At 35.4% G+C, this 21,620-nt stretch overlaps 1 protein-coding gene across 2 annotated transcripts in view; it reads left to right on the top strand.

Annotated features, from left to right (window-relative positions):
- The first annotated feature begins 8,756 nt into the window (after positions 1 to 8,756).
- LOC144437197 (uncharacterized) overlaps positions 8,757 to 21,620 on the top strand; it is a 100,155-nt gene continuing 87,291 nt past the window's right edge. For both annotated transcript variants that reach the window (XR_013481005.1, XM_078126086.1), the window contains exons 1-2: positions 8,757 to 8,897; positions 9,001 to 9,033. Coding sequence is in view for 1 of the 2 variants with exons in the window: in XM_078126086.1 (XP_077982212.1) it covers positions 8,855 to 8,897; positions 9,001 to 9,033 (76 nt within the window). In the remaining variant the exon portion in view is untranslated. The remainder of the gene's footprint in view (positions 8,898 to 9,000; positions 9,034 to 21,620) is intronic.

The raw sequence follows: 21,620 nt of genomic DNA, 5'->3' as shown, positions 1-21,620 counted from the left end.
GATATTGAAGACAGAACACAAGTCGATTCACTATTCCTCAGCTGTTGAATTTATAACACGACAGTTACAACAATATGTCAGTGAACTCCGTGGACGGCTGTTTGAATTAATCTTCCAAAGGAGCAAGCTCTGTTCCGACTCAGTCATTTCACATTGAAACTAATCAGTATTGTTTTAAAACTAATTAGTTGCCATTTCCCTAGAGTATGTTTAAACGTTTTGCCCAGACTAGACTCCCAAAGGTGGTCATTTTTTTCAGCACAATTTAACCGGGGTTCAATAAGTAATGATGTAGGCATGGTAAATTGTCCGTCTCTCTGTGTCTGTGTCTAGGCGGATGTGCAGTAAACCTGGAGCCTCTGTATGTACCAAATTTTAAACACGTTTACTAGGTTATTTTATTAAGTCACACATATATACTTTGGCACACCTGTTTGTTTCAATCTAGTAAAGTTGTTTTATCAATTAAAATAAATATCCATTAACTTTCTTATCCACATGGGCATTTCGCCCCCACCCCCATGCCCACCCCTTAACGCAAAAACCGGTACCTCACTCTAATATTGGGTTGGGATGTTTCTAGGGTTGTCCAGATAAAGAATAATTTAGTAATGCAGGTTCGCTTTATATTGATGACAAACGTTCGTCTCATTCAGTTACACGTGTTTGATACGCACGGTAGATTTGTAAATGGCAATAACACCCAATAACCCGATATTTTACACTGGGTAAACAAGTCTACGTACTCACTCAGTCTGCTCAATAAATTATCATAATGATGTTATAATATTGTTCGAATCCTTGCTTACTTGGTTATTTATATATGTACGTGTTGTCCATGTAAGTTATATGCAGTGGATAAACAAATCGACGTCACTATACTGTCTAGCTGATTGTCGCCACCCTCACTATCATATCATATGTTTTTGTGTATACATAGTGTATATGTATGTGTGCGTGCGTGCGTGCGTGTGTGTGTGTGTGTGTGTGTGTGTGTGTGTGTGTGCGTGCGTGTGTGTGTGTGTGTGTCTGTGTGTCTGTGTGTGTCTCTCTGTTCTCTCTCTGTGTGTGTGTGTGTGTGTGTGTGTGTGTGTGTGTGTGTGTGTGTGTGTGTGTGTATCAACGCATTAAAACACTGACGTACACATTTGGGCAATGTGGACACTTCGTTTTCATTCGGCATGCTTTGCATATATATGCTTATAACCCGACATAAATCAAACCCTTTAGATCTAATTGTAAAAATGTAAACTTGACATTGACAAAGCTGTATTAAATCATAGACCTATCGTGTAGGGTCTATGATTAAATAAAAAAAATGTCAAGCTACTATTCTTGTTACAGTTTCATAAAATTGAAGATATGAAAAATGTACTTTGTGAAGTTTATATGAGATCCTTTGGAGACTCACCCTTTCAATAAACGGTTGGGGGGGGGTTGCATACAATGTTAAAAGTGTACTTGTCACAAAATGTTTAGAAGGCTTCCACAACTATCTAAAATTACAATGTTACAGGAGATTTCATCTTAGCTTGCAAATGCTATGTATCAAGATCAGTGAGACTGATCACAAGGTTTCATGTTGAGTTAAGATAGACACAATCAATAAAGATAACGCACATCATCCCTTACACAACACAGGGGCGTGTAATATTTCATAGATTGTTGTTTTCCAGGTCTACAGACTAAATATAACAACATTTTGATTAATATATATTCCTACATGTAAGGGGAAGAGACTCCTCTTGGACCAATTCATAGTTAGTCTAGTCTTGGTTCCTATACAGTATCGTTATTATTTATACCATCTACCTTCACTCACAGTTAGAAACCACAGTTGGCATCCAGAATAATTCAAAGTCAGTCTGTGTCAAAGTTCAGTCCCCTATATATTTTCTGTAATGGATTGAAGGCTTAGTTACTACCGTGGAAATCAAAGAATATTCAAACTAAGATATACGCAAACAACTACATACATGTTGATAAACCAGCTATTACTGTAATGAACGTTGGTGCAATTACACAAACAGTCGCGGGTGAATTCTTTGATATCAAGTTTTCCTCAAGTCACAAGTGGCCATTCATTCATTCATTCAATCTGATTCGGTGTCTACATTGTCTTGATTACACGGCGATTGTATATACATGATCAAGGCATCACAATCACCCACTTGTGTAATCTACCACACATAACAACAATATATTTAGTTTGTGTCTTTAAATAGTTTGCCTATAACTCGGTTTCCGTAGTAGTAGGTGATAACCAAACAACAACGAAATAATCTCGAGAATCGTACCCAGGGAATCGTATTTTTCAACACGAACTTCAAGCTCGCCTTGAACATAAACATACCATGACATTTTCCCGTTTTTGACATTTACTTATAAGTCTTCTGAAACTCTGCTCGCACCACGTCTGAACTTGTTCTGCAGCCTGACCTAGCCAGGTGATCGGGTTCAGTTCACAATACGTGGAAATTAAAATTCTACCTCCATGGCTCGTGCGGTGACCTTAGGTGAGCAGCCCCGGTTTAATACGCCCATTCTACATGAAAATTCAAATTCCACCTCCACAGCTCCAACATTTGTTATTAAAGTAATTAGGCCTAACGGCACACTATTGTTTTCAAGTAACCTGTACAAAACCAGCCTGGGGAGCAATTATATAGCCGGTAAATTTTCGACTTATCAAAATAAAATATGTTTATTTAGTACGTGTAATCAGGGAAGTAATTTGAGGGATAAAATTATCGTCTATAAATTATATCATCTATAAGTGTATATAGGTCCATTTAGTGTGCTTTGAAAATGGTATACGATTTCGATCAGCGATAATAGTGAACTTTAATACATAATGTGGAATAAAGAATGCATGCCCAATACCCCACGTGACCCTGACTACATAGTACGTCACGGTTAACTATAAATTGAAATACAACCAAAGGGAAATATCCATCAAAGATAAAGAAAAAAATATTTAAGTGCAGAATAAACCAAAAGTCCTAACATCATTTACAGATACAGATGCAGCTGCAACATTGTTTCATGGTTGTTTTCCTTATTATTTTGACAACCTTGTAGCCTTGTTACCAAACACCCCGCTCCCCCATTAAGAGCTCACATCGTCCTCCGAGAGTTGATGATACTGATATCAAAACAGCTTCCTGTCTGGAGTCGTATTTTTTTCAGTGCAATTGTTGAGCGCTGTAGCTCACCTGCAAATGTCACAGTGCTATGAATTGAGTACGCGACAGACAAATTTGATTTAAAAAAGACTAGACGAGTCTCTTGTTTCAACGTCGCGACGTTTTTTCTTCGGTGTACATCTAATCAATCGACAATTCAACATTGTAAATCACCTACTATTAATAGCAGGTACCTATAGTACAAATCTGAATTTCGATTGGATATCTTGCACCATGCCATGTGTACAACTACATAAATATTATTATCCACAGATGATTCAATACTGTTCATGGCGTACAATATTTCCAGAAAGTCTAGTATGTCTAACAAAACACTTTAACAGGTCAGGAAAAAATAATCCAAAAATAAATATTATTTAACTTGGGTTAGGACATCGGATTCCGATTCGAAGACCTTTATTAAAGTCGAAAAGGAACTAACGTGGTATTGAACTTGGAACGTAAAAAAAGAGCATGTTCTGTTTGTATGATTTAAACACTGTTCACATATTCCCCCCCCCCTCCCACACTTGCATTTTTTTAATGATGATATATTTTAACAGGTGCTACCACAGCCAATATATTATTGACGTAGCATTATACTATTTCTATTGCATGTATTGTATGTATTAGATTACGTGAGTCTTTATGTACATTCATGCAAGCAAAGAAATTAATGTCACTGAAACTAGAACACGTGATTGACAATGTGACTGACACTATATCGATGACACAGACAATGAACGTAGACAGGAATAGTTTGCCATAAGTTTCGTTTCACAAATTCACAGCGGAAATAGGGTTTCGATTTTGTATATATGTCATACGGTCATATTAGTCTATATTCCCCTGTCGGCAAATCCTAGATTTAACTTTTGACTGATACTACTACTCTACTAGGAATATATCGTAGTAATATCAAATAATATCATGTGTAGAAAGTACTCTATTTGCTAAATAGGTCACCAGACTAGGTGACCGATTTTATTTATTACTTTTTCTGTGCCGATGACTATTTATATCAGTTTGAATGTTACGTGTACTACCATCATTAATCAATGGGACGGGTAAGACAATAACCGAAGGATCACTCACAATTAGTAGGCTATGGTTGTCGTTTGTGTGATCAGTAATTCTGGTATACAAATGAAATTTGTTTTGTAACAACAGACTGCTTGCTACTGACTGTCACAGACTCACAATGATGATGCATGATGGTGCAGTCGATCCCATGAAAAACGTTGATTGGAAGAAAGTCAACATGTGTGTCGTGTCAGCGATAACCTATACCATTCCCATCCCAGATCAATGTGAGGTTTTCCATGGATTTCGTATTATTCCACATTGGATCATTATTTACTATACAAAAGTGTGAAAAGGGCGAGGTGCACCTGTGGGTTCTACCACAGTAGTTTGTAATTTTGTAACTCTTTGTTTTATTACATATGTTACGATTGAAAATATCGTTTTAGGAACATATATTTGAACTAATTGACAGGATACTTAACAACAACAACAACAACAACAACAACAACAACAACAACAACTTGAAGATGTTCAATATTGCTGTTACATTTGTAACACACTCCGATACGGTTTTTTTAATTTCCATGCCTTGAAAACTCATAAAACAAACTATCTTACACCAGTACAGTGACACACCTGTCTAGAATGGCGATATCATATTCTTTGTTTCTTTCATTTCATCGTTTCATTTACTTGCCATACCATACTCGCAACGTAAATCAGAAATGACGTCACAGTATTGGGGACGTGACACGCTTCGGGATATAGGCATACTTGTAGATTTTGATCTAAGATGGGGTGTAGATTTTCAGTGAGATGCTGATATAAAGTGGTTGTATCTCGCAGTTGTCGTGGTTTGAAATGGGATAAATCTATATGGCCTCAGCTCAGCACCAAAGCTGAACAGTCCTAACCCGGAGGGGGGGGGGTGATAGAGATCGACAGACCAATCTCATCAGAGGTAATGCATGTGTAATACATCGATGCCATACATTGGAGGACAGAATGGACGTAATAACAATTGACAAATGTGAACAGGAAAAACGTTTGAATAATTTATAACATAATTTTACACAGACAGATGGCAATAACATTAAATTTTGCGTCATCGGGGACACATCAAAGCACCAACTTTAAACAAATGATAACTTACTCAAAGACCTAATTCGTTAAGTAACTGTATTGGGTATCATTCATACGTGCATAAAAAGGGATTTTAAAAAAAGTTTTGTCTGATTCCGATTTTCTGTTGATTCTCTTAGTTTATTAGCATTCTGCATGTATAGCGTTTACATCTAAGATGACTTGTGAAATTTAATTACTGTGTAATAAAGCATATTCTTTTTTATCGTTTTTGCAATTAAGAGTCTTTTATCCTGAGTAAGTCGGGCATTGCTGTCGGTCTCTTTTATTCTCGCCTTGATATAATCATTGTAATTAATTTCTAGCCCCTGCTGATTAGGCGCGATCAATTTCCTTGGAAGTTCATCCCTTTAGTTATTGGCGAGTGGGGAGTGTGAGTTGACTATGGAACTACCTAGCAACGGCAGGCATGAACAAGACCTGCGCGATTGTCCTTACAAATTCAAATAAATCACTTGAAATTATACTCTTTGAATATGTTATTCAACGACGACCCCACGTATGATTTACAACTTTGCTATACGCACACTAGACGATAAATAGTAACGACAGCTATTAATATACATCATCTAATATTTGGCTTGTACTGTGGCTGACCAAATGTCCTTCCCTCAGACCCAGGGCCAAGGGCTCAGACAAGTGTTGCCAAGAAGCTTAAGGTCGTCCTTCACCCAGACCCATGAAGTGCACGATCAGAGATCAATCTATATACTCCATCGATAGTGAATTACTATTTACTAAATTTGCCTTAAGTCTAGACAACAATACTGGGACCGTAAACTAGCTGCCAGTTTATATACTTAATTTGTTTTTTTCCTTTATGTTATAGTATACTAAACGTGCTACTCGTTGTCTGAATATTTAACATGGTAACACGCAAATGCGAAACAAACACGAACGAACCTTTCAACTCTTGCAGGCTAAAAGTTTAATACTAATAGCGTAGTTATTACAAGTCCACAAAGTAGCGACTCTGTTAGGATATTTAGTACACATAAACATGGAGCATTGCATTTTTGTTTGTGGCACCAATAATTTTGGTATATCTCAGCTTACGTCCATCCACAGGGGCGTGTAATATTTCATAGATTGTTGTTTTCTTATTGCTTAGAATTCGTTTTCTTAGGAAAATATCGTACGAATCTTGCTGCTACAAATGTATCAATCTCTTCTTCCCCTTACATGTAGGAATATATATTAATCAAAAGGTTGTTGTATTTAGTCTGTAGACCTGGAAAACAACAATCTATGAAATATTACACGCCCCTGTGCGTCCATCCCACTGGTATCCATATCACTATTTGCATGATTTACGGCACAGGTACACACAGCAGACACATACAAAACAGGCCGTTGCCCCTGCAATGATGTTCTGGATTCTGAGAATTCGTTATATGATCTCTGTATCTTCCAAGGAGGTAGATTTACTACTTTGTTAAACTGAACACACACATAAGACATTTCTATTCGTTTAGTTTTGCAAATTAAACTCTCCCAAAAATAATGAGGTTGTAAATAAAGAGACTGTCGTTTTGAAGATGACGTAGATTTTGATAGGTAAAACAGACGTTCCAAGTAAGGGCTGAATGTAAACGTACTTGTTTCTGTTTTGAACTTTTCTGCATTGATTATAATTTATGTAATGTATTTTTAACTTTCATATTTTCATGTTATTCTTTAAGTAGGCTTTCGGCCGATTGGATCTGAAATGTTTAAAACTGACAACCACCATCAACTTACCCCTGCCTGATTCCCGTAATCGTTCATAATCAAAAGTCAGGATTACTATGCTATACATCTTATGTATGGAAAATTTGAAAATTGTTCTACGCACAATTGTTTCTATAATAATGTACATACAGGTATATACAATTGGACAAAATGTTAATGACATCAACTAAGGCATTAGTGCTAATGAGGATATTTTACATTTTATTTAGAATATTAAATATGACTCATTGGTGCTGAGAACTTTGTTATCGCAACACGTCTATTATTTATAAGGTATTGCCATCATCAATAGTGTTCAAGAAGAATGTCAGCAATAATTAATAATAAATATATGCAGTCACCCCCTCCCTAATAATAAAACTGTCTCCCTAATTCAACGTCATAGCCTAATTACCTACAGGCATTGTGTTTATGCACAGACAGCCTACTTACTTGTCTGTGGTTTATGTGAGTTCTACTTCTGTCGGTGTGAGCACTGCTTTAGATCACGTGCTCCTCATCATGTGTAATTCCTTTCGCCGGCAGTAAATAATAACTTATTTTATTGGAGAACCATGTGTGATATGTTTGATTATTGTCTGAAAACGAGCATATAATGCAGATCGGAATTGCAAACCCCTTAAATTTTGACCACGCAGGTTGTGAAAATTAGTAATTAATTACTTTATGTTTTTATAGTACGCTGTAATTGCATTGAGAAAGAATGACAAAGTATAGTTGTGTCACTCCATCCAACAGGAGAATGTATAGAAGACCAACTTGGTTCATTTATATTACCCGCATACTTCTAATAGTTGAGTGAATGTATAACTATATTAGTATGTAACCAATTATCACTACAATCACATGGCTAAATGAAAATAATGAATAATTCATGCAGTCTGAGTTCATTCATTTTTGTAGGACACTCAATCTTCCAGTTCTGTAGTATAATGTAGAAAACTAATTACCCGTTGACAAACGTGAATTTCCATAAAACTTGTTACAGGCCTAAACATAAGCTTACTAAGATGGACATAACTAATTTCATTGTCTTGATTTCCATTTCTGTCTTTGATCGAAAATCGTGATCTTCAAAATCGTTGGTCTAAGTTTCGATTTTCTTTGTAAATCTTTTCGATGGTGACAATAAATCTTCAATCCTGTATTTAAAAAAGAAAGAATTACCCTTTAGATTTTTTGGCCTGAATACAATAGGCTACCAACGAAACAACGTAATCATGTGATCTAATAGTGAGATATATCTTCGGTACCTAGTGTCTCCCTCGTTTTCCTATTTCCGTTCTGGTTATTTCTCGTCATTTGTAGATAAGCATCTGAAATTTCAAGTACATATGTAAGCTTACAGGTCTTCGTTTTCCTTTCACTACACCAATGTTGACGGAAATATCAATCACACCGTCACACGGCATTTTATGATCTGAGATTTCCAATTTTTTTTTACGACGCTTGCATATATAATATTGCTGTAACTGTTTTATCCTAATTATTGTAAACCTAAGTACATTTACTTCTACATTTTAAACACCTTTATCGTCGAATATGCCCTAAAGGAGAGGCCTCTGTACTCGGCCCCGCCCAATGTCTGCGTTGGACAATTAGTGATCGGAAATCTCCGGATATCTTCGGGTAGAGAGCGACCATGCGCAAATTATTATGCGTACGTAATTCAACATGGCAGTGCGACGTTTGAAACCGCAGACAGCATAAACATTTTTCGAGCCGTGACTGTGTTCTTGCCAAATTATACAGTATTCTGTCACCAAGATATGGAACTTTTCGCGGACTCTTTATTATGCATAGGTCTAATGGGTGAGCGCAATGTGTTTTCGCACGTTTTCTGCTATTTCCGGTTTTCAAATTTGCGACTTCCGGGTTTCAAGAAGTTTAACCTTGTATGCCTTTTCTTTTTCAGTGATTTCGTTGTTAAATGTCGCAGAAGCTGAAGGTAAGACCAGATGCAAGTTCATTACTGTTCTTCTCAGACATTCCTTGGTGTTTCCAGTGTTAGTATACCTCACTGCTCTTCGTAGCATGCCACTTGCGCTAGACAGTAGTGAGTAGACAGTACAAGTTGCAGACGCATTGGAAAGGCGTTTTAATAATTTAATCAAACCTGCGAACGACGCCAACCGTGATAAGTTTTTCAGTAACACTACCCGTGGTGCAAATTATATGTGGGATAAAACGTGTTAATTCAAATGTGTTCATTTTGACCAAATTTGACGAATTTTTACCACACATGTGTGCCCCAGACTTGACCCAGACAGCGGCATAATAGACCGAAGGATTTACGAACGGGGGGTTGTCGCTATGCGACCCCGTAAAAATTCGTACTAATTAGAAAATATATATACCGTTATAGTTAAAATGTCGAATATCAATCAGATTTGTTACTTATTCGGGTGATTAATTGAATTAGATGAATGTGTTTCGATAAAATTGCGTCATTGGATGTGAGCAGAAGTTGGCCAGACACAAGCTGTCTGGCACTAGTCTAGACACTCCCACACACGTATGTCAATACAGGTAGTCGGTCAGACAGATAGATAAATAAATAAATATAACGCAGAAATAAAAGAGGTACAGAGAGGGAACGTGTTATAGCCTGCTTCTCCTTGTATACAAGAATGATGAGTTTAAATAACGTCTTGAGCGATATCAGGAGATTATGAGCCATTCTTTGAGGCTTTATGAGCCCGACTAAGACACATTGGAATGTAGGGTTTACTTGTGTCAACGAGGGAAATAAATACAGATTTTCGTCCTTGTGTATTTCACCAGCCAATAGTTTTTTGACCTATTGTAAAGTGCAATGAGTATAACCTGATAAAAGGGAAGTATCTTTCTGTTTATGCCAACTTGAGCACTTTTCAGATTTCTATTCGAATATAGATTACCCTATTAATTTTGTCCTTGAATTTAGAACTTGACTATGGGACGACTTGAGTTATGAAAAAAAAAAATTGTCCATGTAACTTTTATTCTGTACATAATGTATGATTCTTAACTTGCAAAATTGATTTTTAGAAAATGAAGGTACTTTGTGCCATGAATGACAGAAAGGAGTCTGGTCATATGTATGCACTGAGCCATCTGTCTCATGTTATCGTGATTACATAATACATTGGCAGTCACAATACTGTTCCATTTACACCAAGGTCATCTGAGAACACAATAGTACTTGGTCTCCATGGTTTTGTCTGTAAAGCAAATACATTAATACCTATTTAGGAAATATCTTGCAATCATTTTGGATGAGAGCAGTCACTTCTAGGTCAGAGTTTCAGACAGTGTTATAATCTATACTCAGACTAATTAATTAAGTTTAAAAGTCGTTAGCTGTTGTGATGAGATGAATTTATTGATTGAAGCAAATGGCACAGCTCTGGGGTATTATCTTTTCCATGGAAGACATTTATGAAAAGATGTTAGTTATTTTCATAAGCTGGGTTGGGTTGGTTTTTCGTGTCCTTCAGACTCCTATTTTTATTTTTAGCTTGATTACATATTAGGTAAACAATTTGTCATTTTCTCAGTTTTACTTGAGTTTTGTTGCCAATTGCTCCTGATGCTTCCGTGTCAGACACTTTTTGCTTCCATTTGAATTTTCTGTCACGCGCTTTGCTGATATTTTCTCATATTAAAAAATTAAAATAAATATAATAATAAACAAAAAGGAGATAAATGTAAATACATATATTAATATTTAATATTTTTTGACCTTGAAGTATTATAGACTTGTTTATGTCATATCTGTTTGGTGAATGGTACAATTTGAGAAAACAGAATTTTCTGTGCAAACATCAGTGTTTGGCTAAGGTGTTGGAACCCCAGACAAGGGTAAATATGGTAAACTGGCATAGTTCCCATACATTGGAATGTAATTTTGGTCGGGGAACCCCGGTAAAATGATTGGGGAACTCAGGTAAGTTTTATGTACTTACCACCCTCAGCTTTACTTTTTTGTCAGCTTTTCCACCTCTTTGCCTTCACATTACATGATTGATGGTACCAATATTCATTGATATATTTTATTTTCTTTCTGAAAATTACACACAAAAATATTTGACAAAGTATCATATGTAGACTCAATATGGATAGATAAAATCTTACAACTCTGAGACTTAGCCCACCACTAATGACCTTAGTCTTTGAACAGTTGTCTAAGAAAATCTTACTTTATCTATAATCTCATTGTTCATATGGTAATCTTCATTATTTTGGTAAGGGCTTGGGTGGGGGTGGGGGTGGGGGTTTAAGTCGGATAACCTGGTAAGGTCACTAGGTAAAAGTTTACATCTATGGTAATTCACTGAGGCATGAGGATTGTACAGACATGTCTCCCCCCCCCCATCGTAAATCAAACTAAACAGAAAGAAAAGCAGTTACCTTTCTAAGGTTAGTATTTGTTATGTAAATTAATTAGCATATTGTGATATAAATGGTGCTAAAACTAGATGAAAGACCTCAATTATTAACTAAAACAAGGGTAAGGATGTAGTGTTTTGTTTCTTATTACTAAACTCGTAAAAGCCATGGTGACTAGATGAACACCTATCAGCTGGTATGACTTTTTTCAGTTTCGGTACATGTACTATTCTGACATAAATATTTTCTTGGACCAGGAGATTTTTTCTGGCCAGAATCTTTGTACAGATTCACTTGTGCCTTTATGTCTGTTTGACATTCTTTTAGTCTATTGAATAATTTAAAAATTATTATAAATTAAAAAACTATTATAAGTCTCCCGAAGGGGACTAGAGTTTCACAAACGGCTCATCCATCTGGCCATCTGTAATACATCATTTCTCTGACAAACAATATTCAATTTCATTCAAACCTGGCAAAAAGGTGACATATCATATGGAACATGTGCATATCACTTTGTTTTTGCAATGTTGCAAATTTAACCGATTGGCGGCCATATTTGTTTTAAAAATCAATATTTACTGTATAACTCAAAAGCTTTAATACACAGAGACTGCGTTCAAGTGTCTACCCCATATTAGCAGGTGCATAAGGTGACATATATGGAACATGTGCATATCACTTTGTTTTTGCGATGTTGCAAATTTGGCGGCCATATTTGTTTTAAAAATCAATATTTACTGTATAACTCAAAAGCTTTAATACGCAGAGACTGCGTTCAAGTGTCTACCCCATATTAGCAGGTGCAGTCGACTCTTTCTTTTAAAATATTGAACTCTGGTCTGACCTTAACCTTTAGGGTTTTGGGCCAAATATTAAAAAATCAAGTCATTTTGTTTTTATCACAGACATTTTGTAGTATTTATATGTTGCCAGTTTCTTTTCAAATCATGTGTACAGGTAATATAGAAGAAAATAAATATATGTAAGCATTACTTTTGGTGCTCACATCTCTTTTTACGCAGAATGATGGCTACATTTGTAGTAAAAAATCAATATATTTGCTGCATAACTCAAAAACGTTAATCCATAGAGATTCCATTCATTGACAGGTACTGTATCTAACCCCACATAATCACATGTACACTTTCTTGTAAAACACTGACCTTTGACTTAGTAGATTATCAAAATTAAACCATTTCGTGCATATTGCAGACATTGTTTAGCATTTTATATCATGTCTGAAAGAAATACAGAGAAATATACACATGCAGTACTTTTGGTGCTCATGTAAAGTCTTTAACTAGATGAGAGTATCATCAGTGTTTTGTTTGTTCCCTGACATTTTGCTGTGTTCCCCTCACCAAAGTTATGGTACAAGGTATGGCAATCAGGATACTGTTTTCCCTGCTCAGTTTAATACCAGGGTTCCCAAACATAATTCATAATTGACTTACATTCCTATAAAATTGTATGGTATTAATTATGAAGTGTATTTCCACCTGTTGCAAACAGTACAAGTGCATTATTTGCTCTACAGTTAGTAGGTTTCATATCTTTGAATATTTTCCCCCTTCTCACATTGACTGATGTTCATGTAAACATAAACATATCCAATACCTTTCCTTGTAGTTGAATAGAATAGAAGAATCAAAGAACATTTTAATATACAGTATCAATTGAAAAAATAAAATAAATGTTGCATTGGCAGATGTTTGACCACAACCAAACCCCTTTAAAATGAATTGATTTAGGTATCCATGTAAAAGTTAAACTTTATGCTTTTATCTGATCAATTTTGTTGTAAATCAGTGGTTACACTAGCATATTCCTCATGTACATTTCCTGACATGCATTGCCAATTGAAAAAAAAAATCTTCAAATTCAGTTATGTGTGTACTTTGCTCAGACTGACTGATTACAAATTTTGTGTCACATATCAGATTTCTGATTAACATAACTCCTGCAAATATTGGGCAAAATGTTACATCACATAGACTAGGATTATTTTTAATTTAGTAGTTTTTAGATTTCATATTTTGTCATATCAACAGTTACAATTCAATAAGTTGATACTTTGCCCTGAAAAAATGGACAAATTTAAGTGAAATACCTAGTTTAATAGTTTTTGGATCTTAAAATATTGTCATATTAACAGTTAAAATTTCTATAAGTTGACAGAAAAATGACTTAAATATTATCGACTATAAAGGATTGCTTGAGTACATTATAAAGTAGGCATATTCACTATTTGCCTTGAACTCTTCTTGGTATAGCTTGTGGCGTGACTGGTTCACAATAAGTTGTTGTGCTGGCTAATTGTCAGTATATGGACCTAACAGCATATCAATACTACCAGCAACATGTACTATGTGCTTGTTATGTCACGTAGGCTTTCCTTCTATGTGTGTCCCATGACGATATTAGTTCCTACTTTGCCTTGTAATCTGTTGATGGTATCAACCAAGCCCAAGTCAAAGGAAAGTACACTTTTAGTATTACATTGTGCCTGTGATCAGAGGCTACAGAAATTGTTGCCGACAATATGGATGTTCTCATCAGTTGACTGATCATTTCAGCAATGTAAACAACCCAATTACAATGTGACAGTTGCTGCCTGTACTTATATTCAAGGAGTTTCTGTGTTCTACATTATGGCGTTGGTGCTTATTATAGTTAAAGTACATTCTTACATGGAAAAACTCAACAATGCAACAGTTTAATATTTGTTTAAATTATATACATTAAACCTAAAAAGTTTTGGTAATGACAATTTTGGCTTATTTAGCTGAGAATTAAAACTATGAAATGTGTTGTTGTTAAAATGTCTTCTGTACATTATTACAGTATACCAGGCTCAAAAATGTACAATAATTAATCTTTGGGAACTAGTTGAACACCTTCAAATTGAAATATTTTCTCATATCAGTGATGATTGTCTGGTAAAATTAAGAATATATAGTTATCTAGAATGATGAATTATTCTTGTCATTTTCAATCAAACACATTTTTTGCTTACCGTATTTTCTTTGTCATTGGTGTCTGGAAAGTGAACCGTTGTTTTGTCATTGGTGTCTGGAAAGAGAACCGTTGTCTGTCAAAAATAGTACAGTGAAATGGGGACACAAAAAAGAACAATGTTTAAATCTACAGCAATCAAAATTTTGTATCTTGTCATCGTTTCACAGAACTAAGACCTAAAAAAAATGATAAAAAAGTTATATGTGAAAAAGTATATCTGTAAGTTGAAGTAAATTGCATAGCAGACTGGCCTTTGAATTAACACAGGCTGGAAAATAATCTTAAACGAAACCAGCCTATTATGAAATATCAACAAATATACTCAAAAAGATGTAAAAGGCATGAGATTCAGAAATACAATCTGACTGTCAGTAATGCTTTGAAGTTGCAGATTGATTTTCAATGCCAAATCTTTGGATTATGATTCTGTAGATAGTAACCATCTGCATCTTACAATGGGAATATCTCTGATACATGAAACTGAAACAAAGATGTTATCTTCTTTAGGTGTGAAGTGTCAATTTTGTTTGTAATCCCCAAATTCATACTGTTATTAACCTAAGCCCAAGACGGCCATATTAACTATGATGTTATAACCGCAAAATATGCAGCCATTGATTTGTCACAACTGATCTAATTCAACACTGCCATGAGAACATTGTCGGAGGTTTCTTCATTCATGCATACCAAAGGCTTTAATTTTGCCACATGTGTGATACTGTTTTTTGAAAAATGGATTACTGCATTAATTTTTTGGTGAGACTTTTTTTTTCTTGTGATGTTAGCAATCTATTTTAGTGTTTGTGTTTTATTCCAGTTGAAGTAATTTTTGGTATGGTACTAATTTTGATCTGATGATTAGAAGTTATTTTTTAGACTTATTTTAATAGTGCATAAATTTTAAGCATAAAGGAAATTATATTTTACAGTCTACATGTTGTTGCCATAGCTATACGGTTAATTTCTTGATGCTCTAAACACATCAATGGTGAGGGGATGCGTCATCGCCCCAAACTTAAAAGTGTGTATTGACTTGCGGCAAATATGTTCATCAGTGCTTTCCAGACACTGGTCACGTTGTACATATTAGATTTGGTCATTGATACTACCTGTTATTCTGTATGAAAAACTGGAATAACAAAGAAACTAATCTATCAGGCGTTTCTTGCCAGTAGAAATGCCAAATCAACTGGGACTTACAGAATAAAAAAAAAAGAAGTTGTAGCTCGGCCTGGGGCAGTCTGTAGAGAGTCGCTCAGTCACACATGACAGAATCAGACATTGGAGCAAGGTACAGACTTGCTCGCAGTACCTCATTATGGTGGTAAAGCCAAATTAGCCCAAATTTAAACAGGTAAGAGAAGTGGACAAAGGGGAAACAAAGTTATTGGTGAATAACGATGTTGTCTGATAACCAATACTGGTTTTTAGATTAAGCTGTCTAATAGATTCACATTGACAGAACAGTGATGCAAGTATTGTTACCTAACATAGAAAACAAAGTCCCATTGTCCCACAAGGTTACACCCCAAAGTAACAAAGTTTCATATTTGTTGGTGGGCGTTAGAGGGTAAAAATTGGACCACTGGCAATTACCCCGGATCAGGCTATTCTGATCTTCCTCTGCTTACTGAGTGTATTCTCATCTTATCAAGGACAATTGTCATTATTTGAAGCAGTGGGGTCCACAGGATTGAAAATCATCATTATGTTAAAAATTGAAATGTATGTCTTTATTTGAGTAAGGATAGCGTGCAGGGATAGCTAGCCTATAGAGTATGTCAAACTTTCATTTCTGAAAAGTTGTTTGTTTAATATTTTTAACTAGTAGTCACAAATAGCTAAAAGATCTTTGAACTTTCATATCTGAAGAATTCTCATTTCACAATTTTTGAAAAGCGTATGTCTCGCACATTAATGGCATTTCTATTGATATGTTTTAATCCCACCTATCATTAAAAAGACTTGTGCCTTTACTTTTCTGTGGAATATTAATGACAAGCAAAACAGTGGGTTGGGACACGTTCCTTTTGAGTATTGTTTGGTGCTATGAATTGTGTCGTGTCTAGACATCCTTCTGATTGATGGCATACAATGAAGACGTAGCAGTACCCTGAGGCAATTTTGTCAGTCCGCAACACCTTTTGTGTCGTGATTAATATCTGAATGTTACACATGCCACAGTGAAGTTGGTTGTAGCTGTGGAATGACATCATGCATGTGACAAGTTATTGTGAAATACAGCCAAAATTTATGTCAGTATTTGTTTCTTTCAAATTTATTAACTCTATTTAAGTTAATGTTGTCATTGAAATTAGTACCAAGAATGTGAGATTGAGACTTTACCAAAGAAAATTCTTTATTACTTTGTTCTTTGTTGCATGTACTCTGCCTTCATGCTCGATGTCCCCATGTGTAATTCTATGTTAGTTTTCTCTTCTTTTTTGTGTATCAGCATTTTTCTAGGGTTTGAGACTCTCACAATAGAGGATTAACACTTTGGTGAAATTTAATCGAAATTATGGCTAGGTAGAGTTATGAAAGTACTTGCAAGTTATACTACCAGGGTTTATAGCAAAAATATTGTGTCTATTAGAGTTAACATATAATTTGAAAAGAACCGTGTCTGGTGGAAATTAGCCCTTGAAATGTCAGACTTCATTGAATTCCCCTGAACAAAACGTCAGTAGATATGTGAGATATATTACAGTTGGACTTTTCAATGATTTAACACATTCTGCCTTTCTTCATTTCTTTAACAAAGTGACTGCCTAACTGTGTAGGTGTGAAAGATGATTATGGAAGGCGACAGTTGTCTTAACATGTTTAATTATGTCCATAATTTTTGTTGAATACGTCCTGACAGCTGTAAATCATAAAATTACAAGGCCAGAAATGGTGTGATCTAATTAGGTTTGAACATGTGTCTGTCTGTATACTGGTTCAAATCAGTACCATACACTATAATTAGAGTTCTATCATGCACAAGTGTAGATATTGTCTTTGAACATGAATATGGATTATATACACGGTCCCTGGTTGTTCTACGTCACAACAACCTGTGTCTACGTCACTGCTTCTGTCGTGCTCAAAATACGAGTCAAACATTATCAAGCATCATTATTTTTTCCTGAATTATGCTTGAAGAGGTATAATTGTATTATTCCCCAATATTTTTCTTCATTCAGCCAGAAAATGCTTATGACCTAAGGGTTTGTCACTACGCGTCTTGTGACTTGTAGTGACAAGGCCCCCTAGGTCACTGGCATTTTCCATGGCAGAATGAAGAAAAATATTGGGGAAATATCTACTTACCATGACAGACGACAGCACAGTAAGCTGAAGAGTTGTATACATTTATGTAGATGGTCAAATCATGTTTTTGTTGAGGTTTTAGATCTTCATGTCGAAACTTGGTAACATTTGCGCTCTCACTTACAAAAATGTATGGAAATCGTCATTATAAAGTTACACCCACTACTTCATCACTCTTAACAAAATTAAAGACCACATATACTTCTCTTTATTTTCAAATTTCTCTCTGATTAAAAAGGAATTATTCAAAATCAGAAGAGGGCTTATATCCTTGAGTACCCACTTACAAAGGATTATAGCAGGCCCAAACTCAGTAATCTTGCAGAGGAGTCTAAATGTGTGTTCTGATTATCAGTTAGTTTTAGGTTATTTAACCCCCAATAACAGATAATAGATTCTGGGAGGGGGGAGATTTCTGGTAAAATATAGCACCTTGATAACAGAGAGCGAGAGGGCATTTTGGTACAGTTAGCATCCTGGTAGGTTGATTTGTGGTAAAAATTTATAACCTAGGAACAAAGAGAGAGAGAGAGAGAGAGAGAGAGAGAGAGAGAGAGAGAGAGAGAGAGAGAGAGAGAGAGAGAGAGAGAGAGAGAGAGAGAGAGAGAGAGAGAGAGAGAGAGAGAGAGAGAGAGAGAGAGAGAGAGAGAGAGAGAGAGAGAGAGAGAGAGAGTGAGAGTGAGAGTGAGAGTGAGAGAGTGAGAGTGAGAGTGAGAGAGAGAGAGAGAGAGAGAGTTCTGGTAAAATTTAGAACTAGAGAGAGAGAGAGTTCTAGTAAAATTTAGAACCATGATGATAGATAAGAAGAATTGTGGTAAAATTTACCACCTTGGTAACAGATAAGAAGAATTCTGGTAAAATTCAGAACTTGGTAATCGATAGGTTGAATTCTGGTAAAATTTAGAATATTGGTATTGAACACAGAGAGAAAGTTCTGGTGTGTCAAGACTCTAGACTCTGCTGAAGTGACAATGAGGACAGTGTAACGATATGATTTCATAAGCAAATTATAATTTTTTCAAGCAATCTGCAGTGCCACCGTTTGCTGTTGTCACTTGCTGCCATGCTAATTCCCTACTAGTACTACACCACTTGAGAGAGTTAATGAGCAGTTTGAACTTCAGAAAGCAAAGCACCAACCTAGAACATAACGAATCTTTAGTTGTAGTGAAAAGTGCTGTCACCAGTATTGTAGACAAGATCCCAGCAGGGAGACAATAAAAATTATCCTTGTACGTGTTCCATTTCTTTATCCATTTTGAAACGCATTTACTTGATTTGGTTTGAAACCACCTCCTGGTTTTGAACTGATTCAACTAATTCGTACACAAGTTCTCTTCTTCCACTTTTGATTGAGTGGAAGTGAAAGAAGAAAACTTGTGTATGAATCATAGTGCTTCTATGATGAACATACATAGTATTTTGATTCAGCTGAATCAATTTAAAGTGGTTTTAGTACAAGTGGGGACAGGAGAACTCAATTTGATTTTGGACCAATTCATGTCGGGACAGGACTGTTGTATGTGAATTTTGACATGTAAAATGAGTGATTGTTGATGCAAAGTTTTGTTTGTGAAAAGGGATAGAAAACAGATATATAGACTTTTAGCATTCTGTAAACATAGAATTTTTACAATGCATAATTTGGTTATTGCCTTTGTGGCGCCTGGATATGATGTTTTATTGCATGAAGTGACCAGATCAAGTCATGTTGTTTACAACTAACAACTGCACTAGCCAACTATGCACACAAAATTGTGCAATAGCAATGGAATACAAGTGTGTCCCATTATTCATGTTGTGTAAAGCATGTTGTGTAAAAAAAAGAAAAACCAAAAAACACTTTAAAAAATCTGCTCAAAAACTGCATAACTGAAAAGGTAATTACTGTTGTATAGATTACAAATGTATCATTGAAGGCAGATAAACGCAGTAACTGAGTGTGCAGTTCCAGTCTTTTTGTGATCATACAGACGATGCATGACTGAATATACTTTTTCAACCATCACCCAAAGATTGCAAGGGAAGGCTGGGTGCAGACCCCAATAATCAATTTGGTTGGATACTAGTATATTTCACCATACTATGTAATGTGTACAGCTACACAAACATGTTAACCCACATGTGATTCAATACAGTACAGGGTGTACAATATTACGAGTAGGTGAATATGTTATATCTAACAAAACAATTTTAAAAATAACAACATGCCAGTTGCAGCCAGTGCAGCTTTAAAGATCAAAATAGTTTTATTATTATTGTATGTTATATCTTTTCCAAATTTTTCCATATTTTATTAAGATTAAAATAGTAAATGCATACTCTTTCTAATATAGATAATACGGTTAATGTATATGATAAAAAAAATAGAAATATGTAACTTAGCGCATATTCTTTTTTCAAATTTGGTCTAAACTGTCAATGTATGTTCTAATGACCTGATAAATGTAACAGTAACAGTAAGTGCAATTTTATTTTCAAATATGGACTGTTATTTTAGTGTATTATTATCCTAATGTAAATGCGTTTGTTCCAAATGTCAACCACTGTACAATACTGATCTAGACATCTCTTTTTTTGTGTGTCTTTCTGTGATGACTGATCAGGGTTTGGTAACAATTCGCAGATTTTGAACTGATGAGGTTGGATCGTAGACTGATAAGGCCTCAGGGTATAGACATAATAATGATCAGACAATACATTCAAGGACTGCCACTACCTTCTCATTGGTTTTTCATAGCCATAATATTTTCTGGAACTGCTTGTACCCATGACGATTGTAAAATTTTATGCCTTCAGGTCTCTGATTATGTGTCATTTGATTTTCAAGGTTAAAAGGTGATTGTGTACAATGCACTCCAAATACTGTAGAACCGTTATTGACTGTTTTGATATTGTTTGTTTATATTGTGTCTGGCGTTACGATGTTAATCTTAAAGGAAAACAAAGGATTTCAAGGTTATTTGGAAGTTGGTATTGATTATTTAGATTTGTACATGCTAGAAGCTATACCTGTGGCCGTACCATTGTGAACCACGCAAACATTGCTTCCTCATTGGAGACGGTTTGAAGTGCAGCCTCTGTCACCTTCGTACACCAATATGTCTTGTTACTTCTAGAACTAGAGATCATGATTCAATCAATTCTTCTGAAAGGCATATTTTGTTTTGTTTCATACACTTGTATACACATGAGAACTTTGTGATTACATTGTATGCAAAGGGGAAAAACCTTGCAAGTTTAGGAATATAGCAGCTATTTGCCAATCGTACGTTTATGATCATCTTTCTTTGTGATAGTTCAGTACAAAAAAACAGTGTTAAGCAATTTTTGTTGTTGAGATAACTAGATTTTACTTTTTTTTTAATAGCAACATGTACCTGTATCTGGTGCATCATGAATTTATTAATCTCACTTGAATAAAAATGATCACAGTCACATTGTTCAGATGTGGCATGAATTCCAAACTTGTGTTTAATTACGATCAGTGACAGGTGCTTTGTCAAGCTCCTTAAAATCAAATTTACAATAAAGGTCCTAGGTGGTGTCCTATTTCATAAGCAAATACAGTAAGAAGCTCACATCATGCAGGTGTCAACGTGACTTATATTATGGATGCTTACTCACGTCTTGAGTAATCATTCTTCTGCAAAGTCTTGACTCACATACTCTCTCAGAAGAAAGCATGAACAATTTTCATGACATCTAAGACAGCCAGGAACAATGGTTTGGTTTTGACTTACAAAACAAACGTCAAAGATTTGCTCATGCCTGTACCAGTATCACAGAGGTGTACGACAACCCTTTGTAGTGATGCAAGTGATGAGA

The sequence above is a fragment of the Glandiceps talaboti genome, chromosome 7 (assembly GCF_964340395.1).
Source record: "Glandiceps talaboti chromosome 7, keGlaTala1.1, whole genome shotgun sequence".
NCBI classification, from domain to species: domain Eukaryota; kingdom Metazoa; phylum Hemichordata; class Enteropneusta; family Spengelidae; genus Glandiceps; species Glandiceps talaboti.
This window is presented reverse-complemented; position numbering and strand designations above follow the sequence as displayed.